Below are 27,879 nucleotides of genomic sequence, written 5' to 3'. Positions count from 1 at the left end.
TATAAAAAAGACTTTTAACAGAAGGGGAAATGCACATTAAGTGAAGGAAAAATCTGTTTGATCTGGAATGTTTTATATACAGCAATCAAGTTAAAAAACATACCATAACAGAAAATACAGTAAAAACAAAAAACTAATAATCAATGCCCATGAAAGTAGAAAAATATCAAAGATGCGTACTAAATGAGAAAAAAAAATTGAGGTCGATCCTTCATAAACTTGCTGCATGTTAGTGTTACCTACATTGTAGAGGAGTGCTCACAAATTTACTGCTCAAGTTTTGTATTTAATCAACAGATACCGACTCACATGAGCATTCCCAACTGAAGCGTCTCCAATTCAAAATCAGATACTATCTGAAACCTACATTGTATCCAGGTAATTCATACATGTGTTAGATATACCCGTACATGTACTTATTTGTCAGTACTGGTCATGTACATCTACATGTTTGCAATGCATGTACCAGCAACTGTTTCCTGCTGGGTGTTGAATATTACCGGTACCCTGATGAAACTTGCAATTCAGACAGGACTATGAAAAGCTCACTGCACTGGCTATAATAATTTTTATTTGTTTTTACAGTACATTATAGCAAAAAATAAACTGGATTTAATTCATATATAGGGTTTCAATACATACATGTATTTTACTTTTTCCAGTCGCGGAGCTCGTATGCTAGAGGAGACGTGCAATCTGCCCGAAGTAATTCCAACTCGGCTCGACAGCTGTCCAACATATCGATAATGGCTGGTGTGGCTTCCATCCTTGTGGCCGTCATCTTTGTTGGGGTGTATGTGGGTCTGGTTTTGAGGAGTATTACCTAGAATGGACCCAGAACCACTGAATGGCTCTGTGTGATGTAGAAATTGAAGAAAATTCTACAGCAGTAAGTAAGCAAGGTAGTACTGATTATTCTTGCCATGATAAAGTAAACTACTTTACACCTCAGGCACCCGTTCCGTTAGAAAGGTTTTTGTTGGGGTTCTTGTAATAACTATTTTGGGGGGATCTTTCATTGCTTGCACTGTTGGATCTTGAGGGGCCCCAAAGGGAAAGTCTTTAAGTGCGATGTCGTTGTTGTTTGAGGCGTTCGTTGTTTTTGTTTCCCCAGTGGTCGATTCGTTGTCCGAGTCAGGGAATGTAAAGTTGAAAATGGGAGGGTTGCCTCTGATTTTCGCTGTAGAGGCTTTGGGTAAGGTGGTGTCGATTTCATCCAGAGGTTCAGCATCCATCTTGACCTCTACTCCTACATCCATTGTTGGGACCACATCCTCTTCCTCCTCTTCCCCAGGGAATTTAAAGGACACATTTCGTCCTGAGGGTATGTCGATGGAGTGGGTGCGTGATCGGGCTGGGGTGTCGGGCTGTGTCCGGTTGTTGATTCCTTCGCTCCATGACCTTCGCCGCTTGTGATGCTTGTGCTGTACACGACTCGGAATCGCAAACATTGCACTAGGCTGCAGTACATACCTACAAGATCAGATTATATCTCGGTCACTTACAATCCAAGATCATGTAGCATTTTATCTTGAAATGCATGTTTTAATCTCTACCACTTGATAATGTCCAAAGGAAGTAGCAAAACATAACAGAACTTCTCAATTTTATATTACACGGAATATTTCAAAATTACAGTTCAATATAGATACTTACATTTTCCACTTTACTTTTTTACTTTAAAAATTTCAAAAAACTCTTGGTCTCAATTTAAAAATGCAATTATGTTAATTGTACAATAAATGCTTACACAATATCTCCTTTCTTGAGTCGACACTGCGGATGGGGATTGATGATGATAAAAGACAGAGGTTTATTGCAGAGTTCTTCATCACCTATCATCAGAAAAAATCAAACTACTCAGTGTTTGGCACTGTACATTCACAATGATACATGCATACACTGAATTAACAATACATTTACATATTGTATAAATATGCATGTACACGTATGTTGATAGAATTTTAACGTTAGTTGCTTGAATCTGCCAATTCATTTGATACATACAGCTGTACCCTGAAGGGTCAATGGCCATAGAGGTCATCCGACTGCGGACAAAGTCCGAGAGATCGTTGGGGACTGCTCTCTCAAAGAACTGTTTGATGTTAAAGGAAGACTTCTTGTTTGGACGAGGAGCAGATTTGTTGTGCTCCTTGGGAAGTGGATGGTGCTCTTCCTGCAAAATGGCAGTCATACCATATACATCAGCAAATTTGTCATATTCAAAAGCAATGGTTTAGAAAATGACTAAAATTATCACACAAATTGTACCTGGTTGATGTAAATGTAAAGGACAATAAATATTACTTCACAGAAACTGTTTAATATATACAGGCTGTTATGAAGATTAAATGGCATTATTGTTTTAGCTGTCTAGTCTATTGGTAATAGACTAATAGTCAATGCCTAATTTTCATGGTTTTGCTATTGGAGTCAGTCTAGTGAATACAAATCAAGATTTTGCTGATGTCATCCTATAATATTGTTCAAAATCTATGTAATACCGGTATGGAGCTTAGTGCTCAATGAAAAGACAACAGCCAAGCTAAATTCAGCTCTTCCATTCACGGCTTTAAATCTGCAATGGACTGATGTTTTGCTTTCAATGATTTGTCACTGTATCTGTAATGTCAGAATGCATGTGGTGGTTCCCGATCATTACAAATGTTTTACCTCATCCTCCTCCATAACCATCCTCCTCCTCTCTGTTCTATAAATAGCAATGGGAACCTCCCCTGTCACCTTACAAAGACCGATGTACAAATCACCATACGTCCTGTACTTCTTAAGAATATCCCTTTTCACTTTAATCTGGAATATATGAAAATGACTGTCAGTTCCAAACTTTCAACATCTTAAATTTAAAGATGCATTAACTTATTACAGCTTTATACCTACTGTTATCAAACTTTTCTAAATGATAGTAAACAAGAAATTAAAGTACAAAATCAACTTGGTTTATATAAATACAGGATTGCAAAACTTACACTAGATAAATGACCTGAGTTTTCTTCAGCGTCGATTCCCAGCAGAAGTCGAACAAACTTGATGAGGTATCCTTTGGAACACGTCTGATACAGAAGTGTATCCAACATACTACAGCTGAACACCTGTCCCGCAGCAAATGGAAGACGGAAAATGTGCACCAGGCTAGATCGCATGTCATCGCGCAGCTTCTACAACACACAGACAGCAGCCCTGTACTTAAGGGTTTGTTGGTAACTTATACTGACTCATGTATATTATAAATAGAGGCTTTATTGGAATCAAGATTGTGATAGATTTATTGTAATGTCATACATGGTAAAACAGTCATCAGAGCTACTTTACTTTGTATATGCACTTGAAAAATTGTAATCAAAAGTTCCATATTATGCAAAAAAATAATTATAAAAGGGTACATAGTCTGAACAATAGCTAAAGAACAAGAATATATTCCAGGGTATGAATCTGAGGTGATATCGTTACAAACCTTCTCCAGTCGGGCTATTTTCTTGGAGTATTCATCATGTGGTTGAAACTGCATGAATTTGATGTTGGAGGTTTGTGAAATTTCGGTCAAAATATTGATGCTTGGGAATAACCTGCAAAATTAATCAAGAGCAATCAAAACAAGTATTTAGAAGTCATTGGTTGCCTTCATAGTGTTCACTTTGTCACCCACTTAAAACTGGACTAAGCAGTGATGATAGTAATTGATTATTGTTAACATGACTTCTACGAGTAGATTGATGTAAGGTTTGTGACGACGACTCACTTAAATATGGACTGTACGGTGACGATCGTGTCAGCATCCGTCAACACCACCTCTCGTGCCTGATTGGACGATCTGTTCACAATCACCAGGTGGCTCGCCTTGTTTATTCCAGCTTTCAGGAGATCGTCAACACTAAAATATAAACACATTATTATTTAAAGCCAGAAACCTTGTCTTCTAATGCATCATTCCATTTTATAAGGCAACTGATGAATATAATCATCCTATGTCTTACAACTGTCTTACTTTTCTATGTCTGTTTTCATCCAGTAACTGGTGAATACTACAAATATCTATTTTACAATTTGAAGCCGATTACTTTGTGATGTTGAACTGCATTTGATTTTACATGTACTAAAAGGAGTGGTTGACTGTTTGGACTCACTTTTTGATGTTCCCCTTCATCCAGTAAACCATTGGGAAGTGTGCCAGGGAATCCATGAACATGACAGGGGGCCTGAAATCAGAACACGGTTGAATTTTTAGTTATTTCCATTTTGAAGTATTTCAAAGTACTTGTTACTGAACTACTAGAAATTCCAGTCAATCTTTAAACCAGACATTAAATCTGCCTGGGACTGTGTATGTTCTATACTCACTCCTCCTCTAGCATCAGTATGATGGGACTGAGTGACTTGATGCTCAGGAATTTGGAGCGGAGGGGGACAATAAAGTTGTAGACGCCCACACAGATTTTGTCTGCGGACAGAATTATCAGATGGTTCTGCCACCGGTCATCTCGAGCATTCTTGTAATTAACATGGCTACAGTCCTAAAATATGGCAAACACAAAAATTAATATCTAAATGGTGTGACAAATTAAATAAGGATCATAGGCTAATAAAAGTGATATTATTGAGAGAGAGAGAGAGAGAGAGAGAGAGAGAGAGAGAGAGAGAGAGAGAGAGAGAAAAGTGTAGAGTAGAAGATAAGACAAAAAATACTGTATACAGGGAAATATTTGCCCCTGTTTTATTTTTTATCCTTTTCACCTTCGTTGTGAGCAGGCAAATTTAAAACAACCCTGTCTGGGCGAATTGAAGATGGGGCGAAATCCTTTGCAAGTTAAGAAGGGCGAAAAGTACAGAGGGCGAAAATGACCCTGTATACAGTATATGGAATCATGTCCCTACCTCTCCCCACTTGAGGCAGCACTGATGGCGAGGATTCTTCACCAGGTGACACAGAGTCTTCCTGCATCCTGTCAGGAAAATGGGCGGGGTCCCAGTCACAAACCTGTGTGTAGTAAATAACATCTGTATAATGGATGTGTGAAATACTAATCATATATAATGAAATTTAAATCTGTAATAATCAGTACTATAAAATACCCTTCAATAATGATTTTGCTTCAATTCTTTTTGTGTTAGTTTATATTATATACATGTATTACAACATCAAGTATGCATGTTGTTTTCAACTGTGACACTATTAAATCATTCAGAAAATGCATTATGAAACTTGAAATAACAGGGAAATTCTGATATAAGAGATTTCCACATACGGTAATTATATGATATCAATTCAAGATGAAGTACATGTATTTGAGGTTTCAAATATATTTGGTTGTATGTATATCAAAATATGCAAGATTTAAGCAAGTGAAATATAATCTACAAAAATTCTATCAAAAAGTGAGAATTGTAAAAAGCAAAAAAATCTAACGTATTAAATAAATTGAAAGTTACAGATCACTTCATGAAAATATGTATAAAAACATAGTGATGTAAATTAATTTATTATGATTATCATGATTAAGTGAAATCTACATCTGAAAAAAGAATAATTTGTATTTCGATAAAATGTTACAAATTATAAAAGTCTAGAGTGACCATCATATTGTATCATAATTACTGAAGCATGGTGGACACTGATACAGCAGTATATCAATACAATCAATATAGCACACACAGTATAACCAAGATATACTGCTCAGTCTCTCGCATACATTACACTGAAGGCTTGGGTTGACACCGCTCCTCACACTAAGAAAATCAAAGCATTTTATATCAATCTCTCAAACTCAATACAAAATGAAAGCCAGCAAATGACTTTCTAACAAACAGCCTTGTTATAAAAAAAACCCCCAAAAAACAACTGCAGCTGTTAAATTCAGAATTAAAAAAACATAAAACAATCAAGTATGAACCACAATTTACCAAACCTGAAAACCATTTAATTATTATATACTCAGTGGTGTGGCATTGACACCTTGAAATAATCAGGTAGCCAGATACAGGTAAGAATAGCAGTGATTAACTTGTTAATGTATGTTCAGGTTCCTTAAATTACCAGATAAAGAAGAAAAGTTTTGAATCACAAGAGCATAGAGATATCTTTTGTTGTATATTGAATAATATATTTGAAACAGCTCTAAGCAGTATTCATATTGTTGGAACTGCTTTAAGAACAACAAGAATAGGCATGGCAGTATTCCCATGCACAGAGCTGTGGCACTAGACACAATATATATAGACATTACTCCATTCATTCACAGCACCTACTACAAGTACTGGCTTACAATGGCAGCAGTTGTTCACATGCTAACCTTTTTATCAAATGTTCTTCAATATTTTGATTTATTAATGTTTGGTGTTTTCGAGCTTTTAGTTGTGAGAATATATTTACCCATTACCAGGGAAAATGAGCACTCACGATGATAAATGTACAAATAGATACATGTATATGTATTAATTCTAAGACTAGAGGTGAGAAGATTATTGACATTTCACTGTCTCCACACTCACCTTGCCTGGGGTTCACATTTTGCTGTATTTACAGATAAATACTTGGGAGCTGTCCTTTAACAAAATGTCCATAAATTCATTTTAAGTAATCATGATTTATTTAATCAACTATTGGCATCGCTACATATTCACTGATGGTAAAGTCTTATGTTTAGTCTCATTTGCAAAAATTTTAAAGATTGGTAAGATCAGTTAATCAAATCTTTAATATCTGTCAGATAAATACACTCTGGTCTTTGTTGTTAGAAAATGAAGCTGACAATTATTTATTTTATATAAAAATTGAAAACTTAAACCTATGTTCAAATGAAGATTTTTCTCCCTTACAAATATTTTTAACATTTTTAACAATTTCAGTTCCAGCAATGCATAATATTTTCTAACATAAAACCACTCCGTCTTTGAAAAGTCTAATATTTTTACATTGCGCAACATATTCAAATTTCCCTCCCTTCAGAGTTCCAAAAGCTTAATGTACCAAAACATTTTAAAAAATAAATGCAAAATTCGTCAAACTTCCCTTCACATCTACTTTTTCTATTTTTCAAACCCTTCAGCATTTTCCTAGCCTGTGTTAAACCCTTCACTGGTCCCAATCACCCATGCTACCATTCCAATAACATACAGCTGTAGAAACACTTAGTGAGGCAATAGAGACACTTACTCCTCACTGGCCATCTCGTTGTACATCAGCAGAACGTTGTGGTGCTCGGTCGTGTCCCTCTTACCTCCCCCCATCCCTCCGTTCAAGATGTCCGGAGTCTCCACAGGCGAGCGGAATGTCCCCTGGAGGGTGGAGGAGAAGTCGATGCCCATCTGACTGGTGATGGTGTTGAACACACTCTCCTCCCCAGCAGGCGTGCTATCCAGCTCCAAGTGGTTGTTTTCCAGGAATCGTTGGAGTTCGGAGGCAATTTTCTCTGTGGAACATTTCAAAAACATGTATATACATGTATTATATAAATCATATCTTTTTTTATTAATTTTTATAGCTTTATACCTACTGTTATCAAACTTTTTCTAAATGATTGAAAACAAGAAATTCAAGTACAAAATCAACTTGGTTTATATAAATACAGGATTGCAATTTTTCATACTGGCAGTCTGATTAATAGCTAAAAAATCATTTAGAGCTCTTTTCAAAAACTATTCCATTCTTTCAAACCTTTAACATATACATCTAGCTCAACTTACATTTCTATTTAATCCTGACCTCACAGAACTTTATGCTTAGCAGACAAAGCAAAGCCTCATTCAAAGTATCTCACATATATTCAGGTATTTAGGTAAATCACCTTTTCATAACCATCTTACAGTTTCACAATACTTTCACTGTCTCACAACAATCTCACAATCTCAAAGCCATCAATTTCTCACAGATTTGTTCCTATACAGTATGAGCCCGTACTCACCATAGTTTTTCTCCCTCTGCTGTTGCTTCTTGTTGTTTCTCTCCTCCATCTTACTAGCCTTCTCGGGAACTATTCTGGTGTGCTCCTCCTTTACCTTGCTGAGATAGAAGCAGTAGTCTGAGTTCTTCAGGATGTAGCTAGGTCCAGGGTTCAGGATCAGTTTATGGTCCTTCTCTTGGTCCTTGACTTTGTCAAGGTCAGTCTCCATGATAGCAATCAGCGACAGACCAAATCTAAGAGAGACACAGGTATATATAAGGTTTGCTGTACAGTACAATATTCTTGACAATGCATACAATAATGAATTCATCAAAAGTAAGACAAAATACTGTGGAGCTTGTCCATTTTAATGGGATTGAGAAACTTACTTGGAGTGTACCTCGGCTGAGGCAGTTGAGAATGTCTTTCCTTCATACTGACTAAAGAAGATGCTCTTTGCCAGCTGTATGTGGTACACTTCGTTCCCCGAGTGTCGGCCATACAACTGCATCCATGGTTCAGAAGCCATCTCACCCTCACTGTTAAAAATTACAGTGTACTTACACTTATTTTATTTGTCAACACTGTAAAAACACCATAAGTGTGATTTTTTTCAAATAAGAATTAAAACTAATAATTGCCAATGTTACATGTATGAAGTCATTTCCATCTTTTCTATTTGTCTTTTACTTCCCCTATCTAAAATTTTATGGTCAAAATGTGTTAATTTTGGAAATACATTTCCTGGTTTCCCTGAGTTGATGTTTCCTTCTCTTAAATTAATAATATCCTTGGCATTTTCTCTAAGTTTATAGGTTTCTACTGCACACAACCTTTCCCGTTTTCCCCCGAGTTTATAAAACTGTTTCCATTAGACACTACCCTTTTTGGTTAATTCTTATTATATACATGTACTACCCTTCCAATAACCTGAGTTTATAAGTCTACACTATACATTATGGTACCCTTCAACTATCAGTTTCCACTTCATAACTACACATGAAGTTTCCCCTCTGTTTATAGGTCCTGAGTGTGTGTATCCTTTTTGGTTCTGAGTTTGTGTACATGCACTTAATACATGTACTATCCTTTAGGTTCTGAGTGTATGTACATGCACTTACTACCTGGTAGGTTCTAAGTGTGTGTACAAGTACTTACTATCTGGTAGGTTCTAAGTGTGTGTACAAGTACTTACTATCTGGTAGGTTCTAAGTGTGTGTACAAGTACTTACTATCTAGTAGGTTCTAGGTGTGTGTACAAGTACTTACTATCTGGTAGGTTCTAAGTGTGTGTACAAGTACTTACTATCTGGTAGGTTCTAAGTGTGTGTACAAGTACTTACTATCTGGTAGGTTCTAAGTGTGTGTACAAGTACTTACTATCCTGTAGATGTGTGAACCAGCAATGATACTAAGGTAGATAACCCAGGATACAGACAGTTGTTGGCCAGCAAGGCGTAGGCAAACTCGTCCTCACATACAACATGCTCTGTAAGACAACCACAGGACTAAATATTAACAATTCATTAGCAAGCTCATCCTCACACACCACATGCTACCGGAATGTAAGACAACCACAGGACTAAATATTAACAATTCATAAGCAAACTCGTCCTCACACACCACATGCTCTGTAAGACAATCACAGGACTCAATTTTAACAATTCATATCTTTCTGTATTCAAATTCAGCAAATCAGCAAATTAGACATAGGAAATCAATAATGATCTTCTAGTATATAGCATTAATATTATATACATGTATAAACATAATCATTTGGATTTATATGATGATGATAAATAACATTCCTCCTCTGTATTAAAAGAAAAAGAAGAATTGAAATGATTAAAACTACTGCATTCTTATACTTTATTTAACAACAAGCCTTCTCATCCAACTAACTTGACATGGATCTTGATTTACTTTTTATCAGAAACGTGTGGTTCTTGTTCAGCTACACACCTGCAAACTTGACATGGATCTTGATTTACTTTTGATCAGAAACGTGTGGTTCTTGTTCAGCTACATACCTGCAAACTTGACATGGATCTTGATTTACTTTTGATCAGAAACGTGTGGTTCTTGTTCAGCTACATACCTGCAAACTTGACATGGATCTTGATTTACTTTTGATCAGAAACGTGTGGTTCTTGTTCAGCTACATACCTGCAAACTTGACATGGATCTTGATTTACTTTTGATCAGAAACGTGTGGTTCTTGTTCAGCTACATACCTGCAAACTTGACATGGATCTTGATTTACTTTTGATCAGAAACGTGTGGTTCTTGTTCAGCTACATACCTGCAAACTTGACATGGATCTTGATTTACTTTTGATCAGAAACGTGTGGTTCTTGTTCAGCTACATACCTGCAAACTTGACATGGATCTTGTTCTCTGTCTGGAACAGCTACATACCTGCAAACTTGACATGGATCTTGTTCTCTGTCTGGAACAGCTACATACCTGCAAACTTGACGTGGATCTTGTTCAGCTACATACCTGCAAACTTGACGTGGATCTTGTTCAGCTACATACCTGCAAACTTGACGTGGATCTTGTTCAGCTACATACCTGCAAACTTGACATGGATCTTGTTCTCTGTCTGGAACAGCTGGATGAACTGGTTCGTGTCCGGACAGAAATCCTTCACAGCCCAGGACCTCATGATGGTGTTGTGATCCTGAAACACAAGCCCGTGTTCTACAAACCTCATAAATGTAAATGCTGCATAATATATACAAAACTAAGGTGTATGCATCAAAATCCCCATTTTATCATTTAATCAATTCTGATCATGTGAAGAATGTGAATTCATACATATATACACTACACTTGGCAAATCTACCTACACTTTACCTAACAATATGCTTTTACCACAAATTCATGTTTTCTGTACAAAAGTAAATTCAGTCACTTATAGAATTTAAAAAATCCACCTATTTTTAAGGAGAGATATTGGCTAGATAGACTATAGCTCATATTGAAGAGTCTCTGTGAAGCCCCACATCCTTGCCATAAGCCTTACAGGTATTAAGAATGTTGCCTCTCCTCATAACAAGACATTGACTTCAATAAGCATACACTGCTTGTAATTTTGTTTACTGTGGAACTAACCTCTCGGTCTTTGTTGGTGCAGTTTTCTGGGGCCAATATAAAGCAAGCATCTGCCTCATTCATTCTAAAAGAAAATATTTTATAATTTCAAACTAAATATCTCTAAATGTTATACAATGTATATACATTACATACTACTCTCACTTCAAACATCATTATATTACGTATAAGTCACAACTTTTCCACAGCAATATTATATCCATGCTCACAGTATCCAAAATACAGGAAAGTATAGAGTTTTGTAAAAGGAAAAAATGACTAATTAGATTCATTTATTTGTAACAATTACATCTCTTATAAAAATGAGCAGCATGAACATAGAATAACAAATTTTATCTGAGTTTCCTTATTCTTAACATTGCTTTTTTAATCTATATAATGAATTATATTGTACCATAAACCTTTCATCCTATTACATACCTGCATCTATTGAGGTCAGCTGCCTTCAGGGCTGACCCTCTCATGTAAATCACCCTATTCGCCCACTTAGGGTCTTTCAGAATCATATGCATACTGGAATTCAGCTCATCCGAGCTCAGCAAGATCACCGTGTATTCCTTGAAAACAGAAAATTATAGTTGCTTTAGTTCAATAAAAGATGAAGTTTAAAAACACAGCAGGACAAGAACTTATACAAGGACCTCTATAAATTTATATACCACAATAAATTTATGAATAGGGATATGACTGGCAGAGAAAAAAGAGGAGGAAATCAAATTAGTTGGGGGTCTGCACTGATCTTGAATTTTGACTTTGGCTGACAGGAAACTGGTGTACCTCATGTTTGGGACAGGAAAAGAACTCTGTGAGGAAGTCCATGATGGCGTCCCCGGTCAGATTCTGGGCACACACCACCACGTGGTGGTTTTTGCGGGCCTGCCTGGAGTTGTACTCTCCCCCGGACTTCTTCCTCTCCACCCAGATGGAGCCAATGCCTTCGATCTAGTATATAATAACACAGTCAATAACAACACCTTGTACTTCCTCCATATACCAAATAGGACTGCTACTCCGCAATAAACATATTAAACAAGAATGCATGAAGTTGTATTATGATTACAATTGCAAGGCTTTATAAATATGAAAGAATGAAAAAAACTTCAAATGTCATATATTAAAAAAAAAAAAGAACTACAAATCAAACAAATGTACACATATTTTAAGCAATTACAAGAATTCCTTTACATTTTAGCATAAAATTGAAAGTCCATATGTCCAATATATACAACACAAACCTGTCTTGGAATGAAGGCAAAGGCAATACAGATCATGAGGACCATGAACAGCTGTCCCAGCCAGATGTCCGGAGAAATGTCGCCGTAACCGACCGTGGAGAATGTCACTATGGTGAAGTAGAAAGACTCAAACAGGGTCAGGGACTTCTCCGTGCTGGCTCTCTGGATGTGCTGGATGCCGCAGACTCTGTGTCAATACAAAGGTTTAAATCAATCACTGTACCCTGAAAACTCTTCAAACAGTATAATAGCAATAGACAAATCTCAAATCTTTAAAGTTATCTCCCTTTGTAAAGAGTAAGATTTCAATGGCTCAACAATGCCCTAGAACGTTGCAAATGTTCAAAGGGAAAATAGTGATTAACACTGATTGATCCCCAAGTTGACTCCACAATGGGGAATTACTTTTGTTACAAGTTGTCTGATAGGTAGCTGTCACAGAGCAAGATGACAGACAGTGCATCCCCTGAGCTGAGATACCTACGTGGTAAATATGAGAGAGACCAGGGTGGCTCCCAGAATCAGCAGCTGCTGGGACATGGTCACTGAGATTGTCTGGAAGCGCTGCTTGGTCAGGTGAAGGTCGTTCTGAAAGACACAAATCAAGTTATACTCTGCAAACAGACAAACAAAGTCAAGCAAAAATATCTCTAAAAGTCACGTAGCAGTTTCCCGTTAACAAATTAAAGATCAAAAATATTTCAAAAAAGATGAAAAAACCCAAACTGAACACAGTTTTAACAATTAAATCCTAATTTGGAATCTAATTAAATGATATCAATTTTTAATATAAATCAAGGAAAACTGTAGCATGCCATGGAAAATTAAGTGAAATATGAATAGAGAGATTGAATGGTAATGTTGAAAATATCCTGCACATTAAAAAATATCTCAAATCAACATACTCTACTCTAAATACCAGTATGTATACCAAAATTTATTTGTTGAGTTCCAAAGGACATCTTAGCTTTATTCTATACTTACAAATAACCTCTCCATGGCTCTTTTGGCTAGCCAGCAATTTAGGAATGTTGGGACATATAAATTCCTCAATAGCATTGGGTAGGTTAGCTGCAAAAATCCATTCTAAGTTTTAACATTTTATTTGACAATCTTTCATCTAAAATGAATACTGTAAATTCCTAATTAAAAGCGAGGAATTAATATCTGCATGAAAACGCGAGAAGAACACCTTGTGAATTTTGAAATCTCGCCTTTATTTTTCAGACATTTGTAAAGAGCATGCAACTATGTTAAAAATTCGGCATTCGCAATTTCATGTTCTCGCGATTTGATAGAAAACAGTTGAATAGCAAAATTAAGTACTCGCATAAAATAAGGAATCTACAGTAATGGTATTTTTTCTCACTAAAGAATTCTCCTACAATTTACTTTTAATACAACTGGGTGACTCATTCATAAAAACAAAATGCATACACACTAAAACACAGTTGATATATAGATGGTTTCCATCACACTGGCTTCAATTGTAAATGTGACAAGCTAATAATAAGACACTTGTATATACATGTACATGTATTATAAATAAGTCATTCTCTATAATACAGCCATGTGAAGGCTCTCAAGTTCAGTTTCTTTTTCTCATTTACCTGGGAGAAAAATGCAGGGACCTAAGAATTTAAGAAAATAATACACATAATCTGACTGCATATCCTTATTGTTTTGGATTACACATGATGCATTTGTTTTGGATTACACACGTACACTTTGACAATATCTTGTTATTTCGAATAAAGAAAATTTCATAAATCCTTTACCTGCCAACCAAACAGGCCACTTTTTATAAAGAATAAGTTCCATTTTTATTGTGTTAAACTGTTGTAATTTTTGCCCAGTATCTAGACCCAGTATGGTATCAGACTCACCGTGACAATCAGTGGGAAGGAACAGATCACCTCCAGTATAAAGGCTGGTTTTGTCATCAGCTCCACCTTGCCCAACTGTAATAACAATCCAATGTACTCTGTGTACTGTCAATGTAATGAATCTGTTTTCTTATGTAATTTGCAGTGTAAAAAAGTTCTAAAAAAAACATGTCAATCTTTCAACATATGACAGTAATGAAAATGGAATGACAAGAGTTATATGCCCATGATTTAACACATCTCCAGACTGAAGGATGTAGGTATACTTCTAACATTCTACATCTGCAGTGACAACCATCAATATACATGTATAAACACAGACCAGTGACAACACTCTATCTATTGTTCAATGGTGCAGATGTCAAAAGTTCATTCACTTATGCATATGCTAGTATATTATTATAACATACAAATTAAGACATGCAACTATAGAAACTAATTACAATTCATTAAAACCTCTGAACAATGACTACCACATGAACCCATAAAATAATAAACTAGAAAACTGACCAGTCAGGAAAGGCCCCGCTGTGACAATTAATACATGTATAGAGAAGTGAAAAAAACTTTGAATTCCATCCTCTTTATATTAACAATGATGAAAAATAAATGGGGTAAAAATATAAGGGTGCAGCTCATGGAATGAGAGTTTAATTTGATTATATTTATAAAATAAAAATATGAAAATTAAAAGTAACAACTGTATTTTTAAAATTTCAAGATAATTCCTGAATGTCCAAAACCTCTAAATAGTAACCTTGTATCTGCATAAAACAGGTATAACCTCATGTCTTATAAAAAAAAAAGCTAAATCAAAAACTAAATTAAATGTGTATTCAAAAAAGATTTAAACAGGTGTTTTATAAAATGCAAGCCTTCAGTGAATGCAAATACATTGTATCACCCAGGGTTGACCTCAACTTCAAAACAAACATCAGTTGCAGACAAAGGTGTTCATTAATCTTCTTATGACAGATAGAGATAAGCCTCTAAATTTTCTGCAGCAGGCAAGATAATTAATCCCAGGGGATTAATTGTTCTGCTCTCTCATCCTTTTCCTCTAAATTTACAATAAGATTTTTTTTTCAGAAATGACAGAATTGGGTTATTATCTGATTACCTGATAAAATTAACAGCATTAAGGCAGAAAAAAATAAAATAAATAATTAAAAAATAAAATAGTGAAAAAGGATATCTTAATCTATATCTTGATTTTAGAATTCAATAAAATTATGATAAATCATTGTGTATGGTATGTTAACCAAAATAAAGTATAAATATTATATTTTAAATCCATATTTCAAAGAAAGTACACAATACTACACATCATTCAAAACTGACCTTAACTTCAAAACAAAGTTCATTTGCAGACACAGGCAGTGCAGTAATTAATCTCAATATGACAGATAAAGATAAAGCTTAGGATTTTCTTCCTGTGGAAGGTTAATTAATCCCAAAGGACAAATATTGCACAGCCTTCAAAGTATACAATGGTAACATTCTCAGCAGTTATCTCTCTTTGCCCATTCATTCTTATGCATAGTTAAGGAATCTACCCCACCACCCCAGCTCCAAACCAGAAGACATAGAGAACTAAACTTAGCATCAAAATATGTATTTCTGCCTACTGAACTACCATACCAAACTTGAACTTGATTGGGCAACCATAAAAAAAGTTATTAGAAAAAAAACAGAAAATTTGTGGACAGAAGTGACAGATGGACAGACAGAAGGACGGACAGACAGAGTGATTACTATAGGGCACCCGCAAATCCTTGCGGGACCCTAACAAGCCCATCTTGTTGTATCTATAAATAACTTCAGTAAGGAAAATTATTTAAGATTCTTGTAGAAAGCAATTAGCCAGCATAAAAATTGAGAACATCAGGAGAGAAAAATACCTAGATTTATTTCCATTATGTGGTGAATAACTATACAGCTAACTATGCCCTACATAGACAACTGATTTTGGAGAAATAAATGTCACATCTATAGCTAACAACATGCAATAGGAGTTGCAAACTAAATGAGTAATGTAAAAAAATAAAATCAAAAATAAACTTAAGGTAGTCACCACGTGTACAAAAGAATGCATGTTTCGAAAACTAAAAAGTATAAAATAAATAAACAATAGAAAAAAACTTTTACAGACATTAGAGTTTTCACAGCTTATCAGGCAATGACTCACTACAAAAAGAGGGGACACAGCTCACCTCAACAAGGACGTCATGTAGGAAAACGTAGTCTGGGCTCATGGAAAAGGAAGGATTTCCACGCAGTCATTTTCCTTTATATTAGTTAAGTTTTTTATTATCAAACTAGACAAATTGTTAAATATCAAATCTGTGGTTTTAAAGGTTTACAAGTGCACCAGGCTAAACACTCTTTTTTTTTTTTCTTAACTCACTACTTGTTTTGAGACCTGACAAGAAGCAGTACTGATAAATGAATAAAGACTTTCAGGCAGATGGTTCTGCCAGTGATGCTAGTAAAGGTTACAAGGTCTGTAGTGCTAGTGATGGAGATCATCAATGGGTCAACGACACACAAATCATTGATCAGAGGGGCAGACTGTGACTGAGGAGCATGCCAACATAAAGTAGGCACTATCTACACAGAGGTCAAGTGGCGACCTCTACACAGAGGTCACACCATGACCTCTACACAGAGGTCAAACCACAACCTTTACAGGCTTATATTACCTGTGTCCTGCCCAATTTCAGCTGCAATGGCATATCAGCAAATCAAAATTAATAACAGTGTAATCTTGTAGCGATAGTATTCTATCACTGCACATACAATATATTTCTTTCAAATGAATATATGTGACAAAGGTATCAAATGGCCCTCTAAATAACAGTACATGAACTTTTAAATTACATACCTATTTACGTCATGGTTAATACACACAAATTCAATTAAATGTTAAGACATACTGCACAATAAAGTTATTTGTCTTTATATTTTCAAAATTTTTTAATAAATATTTCATTTATAAGTAGAATTCAAGACTTATAACTTATATTAATGAAAAGTTTTATATCTTAAAGAAAAGTTTAAATCCCTACATGTTTCTAAAAGATGAAGTTCATAAAAATTGACATTTCTGTTTCATTTTGAAAGGAATGCAAAAATAGCATACCCATGTACTCCTACTGAGTGCACATAAAATCTAAAGGTTTTGTGAGGGAGCTACAAATGATAATCCAGTTCAATAAATCTTCTTTAAGGATGTTCAACAAATTAAACATCTGGCCTGGGGGCCATAAAACTTAGATGAGCTTACTTTTGATCTGAGTCTCACTTTTCCATTATATATTCCTTTTGTAAAAGTGAGACTGAGATCAAAAGTCAGCTCGTCTAACATTTATGGCCCCGGGGCCAGATCTTCCTAAAATTTTTAGATATGATTTGTTTACTGTTTAGCTATGAATAGTTTTTAGTTAAAAAAATCCATATATTTATTCCTTTTAAATGTGGGCATTTTTCTATATTTTCCCAGAGTTTAATAGGTAAAATCATAACTTTAGGTCGCAAGGAAAATTTGTGTAAATTACTAGTTTTCAATCAACTTCTGTTCACTGAACTTGCCCTATAGTAATCTACTTGTATACATGTATAATGTATATTGACCTATATATAGACTCTCTGCCCTTGTAGTGTATATTTGATATTTTTTTATTCCCATTTTAATATAGGAATGTTTTATCATACAGACTCAGGTTCAAATACAGCAAAATGTCAGAATGTACATTATGAGACACAAATAAACTTATATGGCAAATCTTTCTCATTGCATGCAAGGAATGTTCATCCAGATCATACAAGAGAAAAAATGATGAAAAAGATAATGGGTATGTTTTTGTAAAGTAAAGACTATTCAATCTCAAAATTATATAATAACAACAATTTTTTTGTATGACATAATGCTGAATAGAATTTTTTAAAGATCCAATAGGAATCAGGAATATGATTATAGAAATCCAATGACAAACTGCCAAAAACTCTTTTAAAAGCAAATAAATACTTAGTAAAATAAGAACATTTTGTAACATTTAATCCAACATCCTTTAAGCTTTTCTGACGTTCAAATTATGTAGTACTGTACATATTTTTCAAACAATGCCCAAAATATATATATCATATATTTTGACAGAGTAAACCATGTGCAAATTTCTTTAAACCAACTCTTATTTGTGACGACTTTATTTTGAAATTTCCAAAAGGAAAGCTGTTTCACTGCGACTTTTTTCTTCAGGATCACAGCCTAATTCACACCTATGTTGTTATTTCACCCAGATGAGAAAGCGGCAAAAAATATTTGTGATTACCAGGCTTTTATGAACCTCGCAGAAATTTCTTGTACACGAATAAAAGTTGGTTCACAGTACACAGGTACCCATGTATCATGGACACACAATCAAAAAGAAACAACAAGCAATAGCAAATGATCAAAACTAAACAAAACCAACTCACCTTAGAAATAAAAATAAAAAGCAAAGCTTTAGAGAAAGTGAAGATGGCTAAGATCACTTCTATAATCCAGATCGGCTCTGGGCGGTGGACCCAGAGGAGCACCTGCCTGTATAAGTCAAAAGAGTCAACGTTACCACACTCAGTAGTTCCAATTACTCAAAGCATAAGATCAATTGCAAGATGATTAAATTTTCCTTTTGATGTTTTCCTTTTGCCCACAAGATAATCAAAATCATTGCAAAAAATTTTTTAACTTCAGCATCCTGATCAGTCTCTTCAATTTTAAAAAAATCCAACATTCAAGGAGATTTGCTCTAACAATAAATACTAAAAGTTTACAGAATAATGTACATCTAACTAAAACGTGTACTATTGAATTTTCTAAATCTACTTTGACATCCACTATATACAAATGTACACAATAAATAAAAGGTGAAGATGTCACTCTTGTGCTCCACACATACAAGTATAATGAAGAGAGGGGGAGGTAGGATTCGGAGCACTCACCAGTTGATTTCTGCGGAGGAGAAGATCATTCCATCATCATTGTTGTCAGGGTAGATCTGGTATGTATTGTTTTCTCCACACGGACTTCCTCCACTGTAAATATTACAAGAGTGGATCTTAATAAGTCTTAAATCCAGCTCGCAATGACCTGAAATATCTCATGTAATAGTGTAGAAACAGAAATATTCGTCGAGGATTAAATTTCGTTATTTTCGTTGGCAGTATCAATCAACGAAATTAAATCCATGACGAATTTTTAAACCAAGTATTAATGCATACAAAGATAATACTATATGACGAAATTAAATGTCAACGAAATCTTATTTCGTTTAAAAACAACGAAATTTTGCACCAACGAAAATATGTGTTTCTACAGTAACTCTATTCAATACATGAATAGCAACACAGCATACAAATAGTGATGATAGATAAATTATTCCTAAAAAATAGATCATGTAGGTTGTAAGGCTAGAAAATTAGAGTTTATAAACCCCAAAAATAACAAGTATAGCAGCTTTGAATTTGCCAAGCATCAACCTATGGTTTCATTAATATTTTATGGGTAAACATGTGGTCTGTGAACCAATCAATGCAATATATTATAGATAAAGATGTTCACTTTAATGAACATTAGAGTTTGTGGATCAACTCAAAAGTAAACCCCACTAAAATTGGTATTCAACAATTGATGAAACCACATTACATTGTATAAAGCGGAGATTTGCAATGAGACTACCCTCAGGGTCAACAACCGACCCACAGCTCAAAGCAAACTGTCTTCCCGTCTCTCATTTTTTTAAAGAAATAAACTGAGACATCATTCATCAAGCTTACACGTGAACATCAGAATGTGTGTCAAGAACTTCACAGCTGTTATATTTACACCAAGGTACGCTGGAGAGATCGTTAAACAGTTAGGACAAGACAGGAACTACAGAGGTAAATAAATAGGGTCAAGGTCATTTAGTGCGGCACATTAGTCATTGACCCTCAGATTTTGTCCCAATTTACCCAAATGATTCTGAAAACAATGCTCGTGTGTACTTTCATGATTTATAGACAACACTGAAATGCACGTTTCTGAGAGTCTCTTGTCATTACCAGACTTCTATACATTTCAAACTTATTGATTAAGGAAAGGAATGCTTTACATAATTCAGCAAGCTCTGAATGGTTACTGGGATTAACCTATGATAACCTAGGTGATCTAACATTGAGATGACAAGTCATTGACTTAACTGTTGTTGACACGAGAGAAATTAGGGGACTGCTGTACTTATATACCCAGAGGCTAACAGAACCAACACTAGGAAGTAAGAGTACCATCTGTAGCTGTACATACCAGGCATAGAGTTCCACTTCATCAAACTGGATCCTTGTGATGTACAGCACACACAGTGTTAACTTCACTATGATGTCAAACAGAGTAGAACCCAGTCCTGTGTACAAAGAAACAAAACATTCATAATCACCAGTCAAACCAAATAAATCATCCAACAAGTAAACTTTGTAAAAGTAAAAAATATTTCATTATAACATCCATGAGTCATCCCTTCCCCTCCAAAACCACACTCAATTTTCTAATTAACCTTCCTAGCCCCACCCCTAGTACTGTGCCGGTCAATGAACCCCTCCCAGCCCCACCCGTAATACTGTACCAGTGAGGGCAAAGTAACAGCTCTGTCTGACAGTGAATGAAGTTGCGCCCATGGTGGAGATTTCTGGACACAGGTGGATGTCTTACAGGTCAGGTCCCCACACTGATAAGAGAGCTCTCTGTGTTTCTCTGTGTTTTGTGAACTGACCACTAAAGTTTATCAGTAATTATTCAAAATGAAATTAGTGAACAGCCCTTATCATTGGTCAGTCCCCGGGGATCAAGAGACCCACACACAGCTGCATGCAGTCAATTCTTGTGTGGACTTTAAGTGTGACTTACTCCCCCGAGTCCCACAAGATCATTATTAATTCTATTTGACCCCTGAGCTGGATTGAACTAGTTAAACTATTGAACTTACTGGTTCTGGCATTTCTGAAGAGAATCCTTCGAATTTTGCCTTTCAGAGATAGCTCCTGGGTAAGGACCACTGGTGAATTGCTGTAGAGAAAAGTGATACGCTTATGTACTCAATAAAAGCTAGCCAGAACATCATGATAGCAATACAAACAAAATGTATAATTATTAACCTTCTGACCATGTCCAACAGTGGAATTCTATTCTTGAATGCCAATCTCAAAAAATAAATCTGTATAAATAGTCATTTGAGCCACAAACATACAATGTACCCCTGTCAGAATTATCTTTATGGCCTTGACATGTTTAAAAAACTTAGTAATGTTCATTAAATGCAATCCTGATAAACCAGGAAAAGAGCATGCATCATTATCACAGCATGGATCACTCGATCGGGATTTCCTTTCCTTTTCAAGTTTGTTTTCTTTTACAAAAATAATAAACAGGTGTACACTACAGTGTTTATTCAGATTCAAAGAAATCTTTGAATCAAAAGATAATAGCAAGCATATGCTAACATGAAAAACTTGGTTTTGAATGGTTACATGGAGTAACCATCATTTGAGAATCAGAATACCAATAAGATTCCGCATAGTATAATACATTTAACAATGTTGTACCAATAAGATTCCGCATAGTATAATACATGTAACAATGTTGTACCAATAAGATTCCGCATAGTATAATACATTTAACAATGTTGTACCAGTACTTTCAGATTAAGAGACTAAAATGTTTCATTCTATAATTAATTCCCAGTAGTTCAAATGAAGATGACATTTTGTATTGCACCACTTCATGTTAATGCACCTTCTACTGAAGTAGTTTAGACAGATATCATTCAGTGCTAAATGTATTAATTATATGAATGTTGTTAATAATACAGCCAATGTGTCAGTTTACTCTCTGTAGCCTTTTATGGCCGTAAATCAGGCATCAAATGAAAAACACTATTGGATAAAACATAAAGCATTGCAGAATACTGTTATATTACACATGGAGTGTAGAACACACTACAGTGGTGGATTATAACTATAGCAAAGTTTTACACTGTTGATACATGTACATAGTAAAGTACAACATTTTCTTGTCTTGCATTATGCTACGTTTGATTACGTCGGATGACATTTATATCTAGTTGTACTACTCACTGGAACTATACACCTGTAGCACTAGATTGTTGGATTATGCATATAGTGTGTCACTTTAATGATGGATTTTAAACACAGTGTACCACTACACTCTTAGCACTATACTCTTAGATTTTACACTTAATAATACAGTGCTACACTGTAGAATTATACACTTGGTGTAGCACTACACCGTTGGATTATACTTCTAGTGTAGCACTACACTGTTGGATTATACTTTTAGTGTAGCACTACACCTTTGGATTATACACTTAGTGTAGCACTACACTGTTGGATTATACATAAAGCATACACTGACCTGCTCCAATCATCCTCTTCCTCAGAGTCGGAGGCGTACATCCACTTGAGGTCGATCCCATCACAGACATGGGGTTCAGCCGCCATTCTGTGGTGTCTCTGTAGGCAAAAAATCAATACACTATTAATCAGGAAGTTCCAAATCTAAAACATTTCCAATCAGTGTCAAGAATAGATACAACAATTAGTTGTAGAACGTTTTAAATCTTCAACAACTGATAAAAAATCAGTGGAGGTACAGGCTATCACAGAGAATTTTTACCTTCAACAGGTATGGCCATGCACATGCACACATTTTGTGATTTGTACGTCTTTGAGGACACTTGCACGACAAATGCATGTGCATAATTACATGGACAGATTATGACACACTTAAGACGACTAATGGTGTCACACACACAGAGGGAGGCTTGTTAAATGTCTGGCTGCAGTCCGACTGTATACAGAACAAACCTCACTGAGCTTACATTGTCTTAACCATTGCTATTGTTTCAGGAAAATTCTAGACATCTAATGTGAAATCAACCAATATTTCTCAAGCACAAGGAGGTAGACATTGAACAAACTGTATACAGATACATCTTGCCTCCCAACAAGATAATTAGCTTTGCATACATTCAACAATTTCCAAGTGAGAGTGTTTATAAACATTTATTTTTTATCAAACATAAATTATCATTTCCTCATTTCTTTCATGACTTTCAGTACAATTTGTGTAAACCTTTATAAGGAGGTCACATTGAATGTGTTTACAAGATATACAAATGTATCGTAATATTGGTTCAGCAAGAACGCCCTAACACCTCTCAACATTTTTTTCTCTATTGCCTCAATGCAAAAATGCAATAATTTTTTCCCCTTGCATAGAAAAGATTTTTTTGCTACTTGTAATTAAAGTATTTGAAATACAGCATGTTGGATGGGTGATAAACAAGAGGAGCTGTAAGAGGAAGCATCTATTGTCTGTAACAAAACATCAGCAAGTGTCAGTCTCCATACACAGTCAAATGATTTAGTCTACCTCTCAGTATCAACAACAAACACACTTTTAATTCTTTAGATTTCAGGAACAGATGTCTTTTTCAAGATTTTTTTATCTCTCTCCAATGGAAATTAAGTCTCTTAAAGAATTACATAATAGCTGAATGACACTCAAGAAAAGCTTAAGTCTAAAAGAAAACAAATGTTTCTATATACCTGTAGATAAATTAAATCAAATAACAAGGATTGATAAGGGTCTCCAACTTCTTCACATAGCAGAACAATTAAAAACGAAACTTTTTAAACACAGCCAAAGCTTTTATAATAAGTAACCGGTCCCCACCGACGCGAACTTCTCCTGAATTGCTCACCAACAAAGAAACAGTTAGCCTTGTGTGATTTCATCTATTTTTTTTGCTATAAACAGTTTGATTAGTCAGAAAGTGGTCTATACCGGCTGAGAATTTACCTGAGGTTTTAGGGATCACAATGATACACCTGTTGTGTACACTGGGCCAGTCAAATTCCACTTGTTTACAATTTCCTACTTGGTGCATGGGGTCGGCCTTTCAACTTCTACTCCATCATCATCACATTAACCTGTAAAATTCATAATTCAAATACACATGGAGCTAGCAGACCTACATAACAATGTACACTGTCATTTCCGTGAGTTATGAGCTCTACTTACATAAATGCTGAATATTTTCCCACCAAATGTCAACCTACTTCAAATTTGTAAGTATACTCATAAAATTGCAATTAATTCAAATGAGAATTTAACAAAAAGGAGATGATTTATAAGATCCTGAAATTGTAAAACATTTTCAGTGTTAAAGAAGGTTTATCTTATATATACAAACATGGCATGTATTCTCAAAAACACTAGATTTCATATACAGTTTATATAGCAATAAAGCAAAACAATCCCTATAAGATTTCATGAAAGAATGCTCAGATATCTATTCATGAGGCGTCACACTTGAAATTGTAGCACAAGGCAATCAACACGAGATGGTATCTGACACATTCTTCTATTTTTCTTGGTTTACGATAAATACAAGGAAATAAAAATGTATTTGGTAGTTCAAGTCATTCTACATGTACATACATGTACTTGATTTCCGACTACTAAAATTAATCACAAAAAGGTTGATGTAATTCTTAAATCTGCACTGGGGATGAAATGTAGCGGAAAAAATATTACAATACAATAAATAATGTCAAAGTCCTATCTCACTTACCTCAAAAAACATTTGATTTGATATGAAGGTTACTACTGAATAATCCCATGTAAAATACATGCACTGAAATCACTTAAGAGTCACAAACAATATTCAGAATAATTTTACAAGTGGCTTAGCAAAAAGGTCATATACTCCTCAATGCTACAATTCTATGCTAGATTGTATTAGTAAGTCGTTTCCCAACTGGTACAATTTGTACACAGAACACATGTATGCATAAGAAGCACTTGAAATACTGTTGTAAATCTCATGATTTGGTCAGCCTCTCAAATGTAAGTATCTGTCAAAGGAAGGAGAAAACTTGCAGCTTTTTAAAAAAAATTATTTTTGATTCTCAACATGAAATCAGGGTTGGGTGGGAAATACCTGGAATGATGAATTACACTATATAATCATTTATTCTGATTTATATATTAATATTTTCATATTATAAATGCAGAGAAAAATTGTCACATTCCTGTACGATTTTATAGTCCTTGTTTTAAAAACATGACATATACATACCTACTTTGAAAAAACCTTATCCAACAGCTATAATTGAGTTAATCAATGTATTCAGTCATTAATATTCTAATGCAGCCAATGTTATGACAAGCAACAGATATAATCAGTGACTTGGGGGAATATGCAAGGACTACCTAAGAGTATTACCATAGATAAAGGGTTACCCAAAGTAGTCCCTTAATGCGTCAAGTTAAACGCGTCAATCCCTCTGCCTTATTCATATACTTGTCCCACTGCTGCTAAATGTTAACGAAAATGAATGCATAATGTCATAAAAATTCTGTCTTTCAATTAGCCCACTTCTTTATGTAACACTTTTTCTCGTAACCTATTTATACACAAAATAGTGAAGTTTTACAAGACAGAGTTTAGCATATAAATTGCATCCAATTAGTTTTTCTATGATACATGCATGGTGATCAACAAAACATAGTTTCTTTTTAAAGTAAAAATCGAAACATGAGTTTACATTATAAATGTATTGCATGTCATCTTTTCAAGTTTCTTTTTTTCATTTTGGCATGTACTGTAACATCTCATGTCCCTAAGCAAACTAACAGTAAACCCCTGATCTCTGTATCCATATAAATTGATCTACAAGCTGTGCTACTGTGTCTGTTGAGTACTGCACAGAGAAAACGCAACACAATAGTCTATGAAACTGAACTATTGATACTGCCTTTGGATACCACATAACAGACTTCATTAAGCAGAAAAACAGAAAAATTCTCATAAACAAATGGAATACAAAATCATGCTGAAATGCATATTGATTTTGACATTATTACTGATATCATTTTATTTCTCTATAAAGTGTTTGAGCTGTTTTCCTGATTCTCATTTCAAAAAATTATTTTGATATAAACTTTTCTATTGTTCAACAAATCAAATACATGTACTAGCAATACATCAACTTAAATTCATATATACATGTACATGTATTTATCTTGCTCATAAAAGTTCCTCAAAATCAAATGTTTTTCAAAATATTTTCATGCATATCATTAAACTCTTATTTTTATACTTTTCTTAATGAGGATAGATTGTGAGTTTTAAATATAATTTTTTACCATATTTATATTCAGAATTGTATTTTCAAAGTGAGTCTAAAATTATTTGTTTCAAACTTATATCTATCAATTAAAATATAATCAAAAACAAAAAAATCAAGAAACAAAAAAATGGGGGAAATATAATACATGTCACGCCTACAATGTAGGACTAATAAAGGGCATGTGTTGATTGTTAATAATAAAATCATATTTAAAGGCAGATATACCATACCTAAAAGTGATAACTGATTACCGGTACCTAATTTTATGCATTTAGCTAAAGAGATAAAATAAGTTTTCTAAATCATCTCTTTTTAAATTAGTTTGCTTCTAGCGCCGGCCATCCTTGAAAAAATGTTTGAAATTGCCATCTGGGGTTTTCCAAACCTAGAAGTAAGAGAAGGATTTTTTTGTTATTTTTCAAATTTTTAAGTTCAACTAATTAAAAATTGGTAAAAATAAAAATCTGAATGAAATTGTAACTAGGTTAAACAAAAAAAGAAACAATAAAAAGAGTTCTTGATTTTTTGCTAATAAAATTTCATTAGTGAGGAGTATTTCAATAAGGCAGGAGGCAATTCCAAAGAAACACTTATTTTACTTTGGCCTTATCACGAGACTGAGAGTGACAGTGAACAGCTAGGACAAGAGATAACAGACTGACTGAATCTCAAAACTATTAATTTAAAACCTGGAATTTCAACCAGGTTAGTTATTTTTCTTCAATTTCTAAAAATAATGAAATATAGCAAAAGAAGATAAATATATTGAATTTGTCATTTCTTTCTTTTTAAGAACATGTCTTGATAAAAACCGTATATATGCATGGAGTATGTATGGTGCTCAGTCTATAATAACTTCAAATGTTCAAACAAAATGGTAATATTTATATGCTCGTTGCTGTATACAATAAAACTTACAAAGGATTATAAACAGCTGGTAAATACTTGAAAAGATCTACATTAATAAAACAAGCAATTTAACTTAAGCCCCCTACAGCTTATTCCTTAATTGTTTAAATTACAACATCTGTAGAGGATAATAACATTCGTTTGAATAAAAAAACGCGAATTATGTTAGAAATTTAAAAATTATTTTTGTAGGATATTCATTACAATATGAAATATGAAGAGAAAAAAATCAGTTTGATGGCTTTGATTGTGTTTTAGAATCCAGTTTAATGTTTTGTAAACAAAAGCTTTTAAGTGCAGGGTTTTAGGTTTTGTTTAAGATATTAAACGAAGAAAACTACACCAATTAAGGTTGAATTACTAAATTAACAGTAGATATGTATTAAGCAGTGAAATGTGGTTAAAAAAAACATCATAATATTCTTAAAATATTGATTTAATTTGATAAAGTTGTCCTACCTTTTTCGTCTGTTGAATTCCCCCTCTGGCGGAAATATTTTTTATGCATCAATTCATACTCAAAATTATTCGTTTTTTATAAAATGCGTAAATATTTACAATAAAACCATTAATGCATACATAATTTGATTTAAGGTACAAAGGTCA

At 34.4% G+C, this 27,879-nt stretch overlaps 1 protein-coding gene across 9 annotated transcripts; it reads right to left on the bottom strand.

Moving 5' to 3' along the window:
* Positions 1-896: 896 nt before the first annotated feature.
* Positions 897-27,879, bottom strand: LOC105318875 (potassium channel subfamily T member 2). Of its 9 annotated transcripts, none has more exons than XM_066084174.1 (32): positions 27,733-27,879; positions 24,029-24,159; positions 22,580-22,677; positions 21,135-21,214; positions 20,459-20,555; positions 19,117-19,209; positions 18,610-18,715; positions 16,836-16,856; positions 14,134-14,208; positions 13,858-13,878; positions 13,232-13,318; positions 12,732-12,835; positions 12,248-12,434; positions 11,790-11,954; positions 11,433-11,569; positions 11,013-11,076; positions 10,470-10,578; positions 9,276-9,384; positions 8,285-8,434; positions 7,917-8,149; positions 7,169-7,424; positions 6,505-6,558; positions 4,891-4,993; positions 4,357-4,529; positions 4,143-4,214; positions 3,758-3,889; positions 3,473-3,584; positions 2,988-3,176; positions 2,674-2,811; positions 2,008-2,176; positions 1,751-1,835; positions 897-1,473 (listed from the first exon to the last, which is right to left on the bottom strand). In XM_066084174.1, the coding sequence occupies exons 3-32, from the start codon at positions 22,663-22,665 to the stop codon at positions 942-944; spliced, it is 3,939 nt and encodes a 1,312-aa protein (XP_065940246.1). In that variant the 5' UTR covers positions 22,666-22,677; positions 24,029-24,159; positions 27,733-27,879; the 3' UTR covers positions 897-941. The 9 variants fall into 9 exon arrangements, with proteins under 9 accessions (XP_065940246.1, XP_065940248.1, XP_065940249.1 ...); XM_066084176.1 differs by lacking the exon at positions 27,733-27,879 and adding an exon at positions 25,458-25,544; XM_066084177.1 differs by lacking the exon at positions 27,733-27,879 and adding an exon at positions 25,311-25,334.

Source organism: Magallana gigas, chromosome 5 (genome assembly GCF_963853765.1).
Source record: "Magallana gigas chromosome 5, xbMagGiga1.1, whole genome shotgun sequence".
Lineage (NCBI taxonomy): Eukaryota > Metazoa > Mollusca > Bivalvia > Ostreida > Ostreidae > Magallana > Magallana gigas.
The sequence above is the reverse complement of the archived record's forward strand: the minus strand, read 5'-3'. Positions and strand labels throughout refer to the sequence as shown.

Bases quoted from the DNA above. Each gene is read 5' to 3' on its own strand.
- LOC105318875 (XM_066084174.1), bottom strand. From the start codon at position 22,665: ATGGCGGCTGAACCCCATGTCTGTGATGGGATCGACCTCAAGTGGATG. The intron at 11,077-11,432 runs GTATGTAATAGG...ATTTTCTTTTAG, and splicing joins GCTGACCTCAATAGATGCAG to AATGAATGAGGCAGATGCTT. The intron at 7,425-7,916 runs GTGAGTACGGGC...AATGTTCCACAG, and splicing joins GCAGAGGGAGAAAAACTATG to AGAAAATTGCCTCCGAACTC.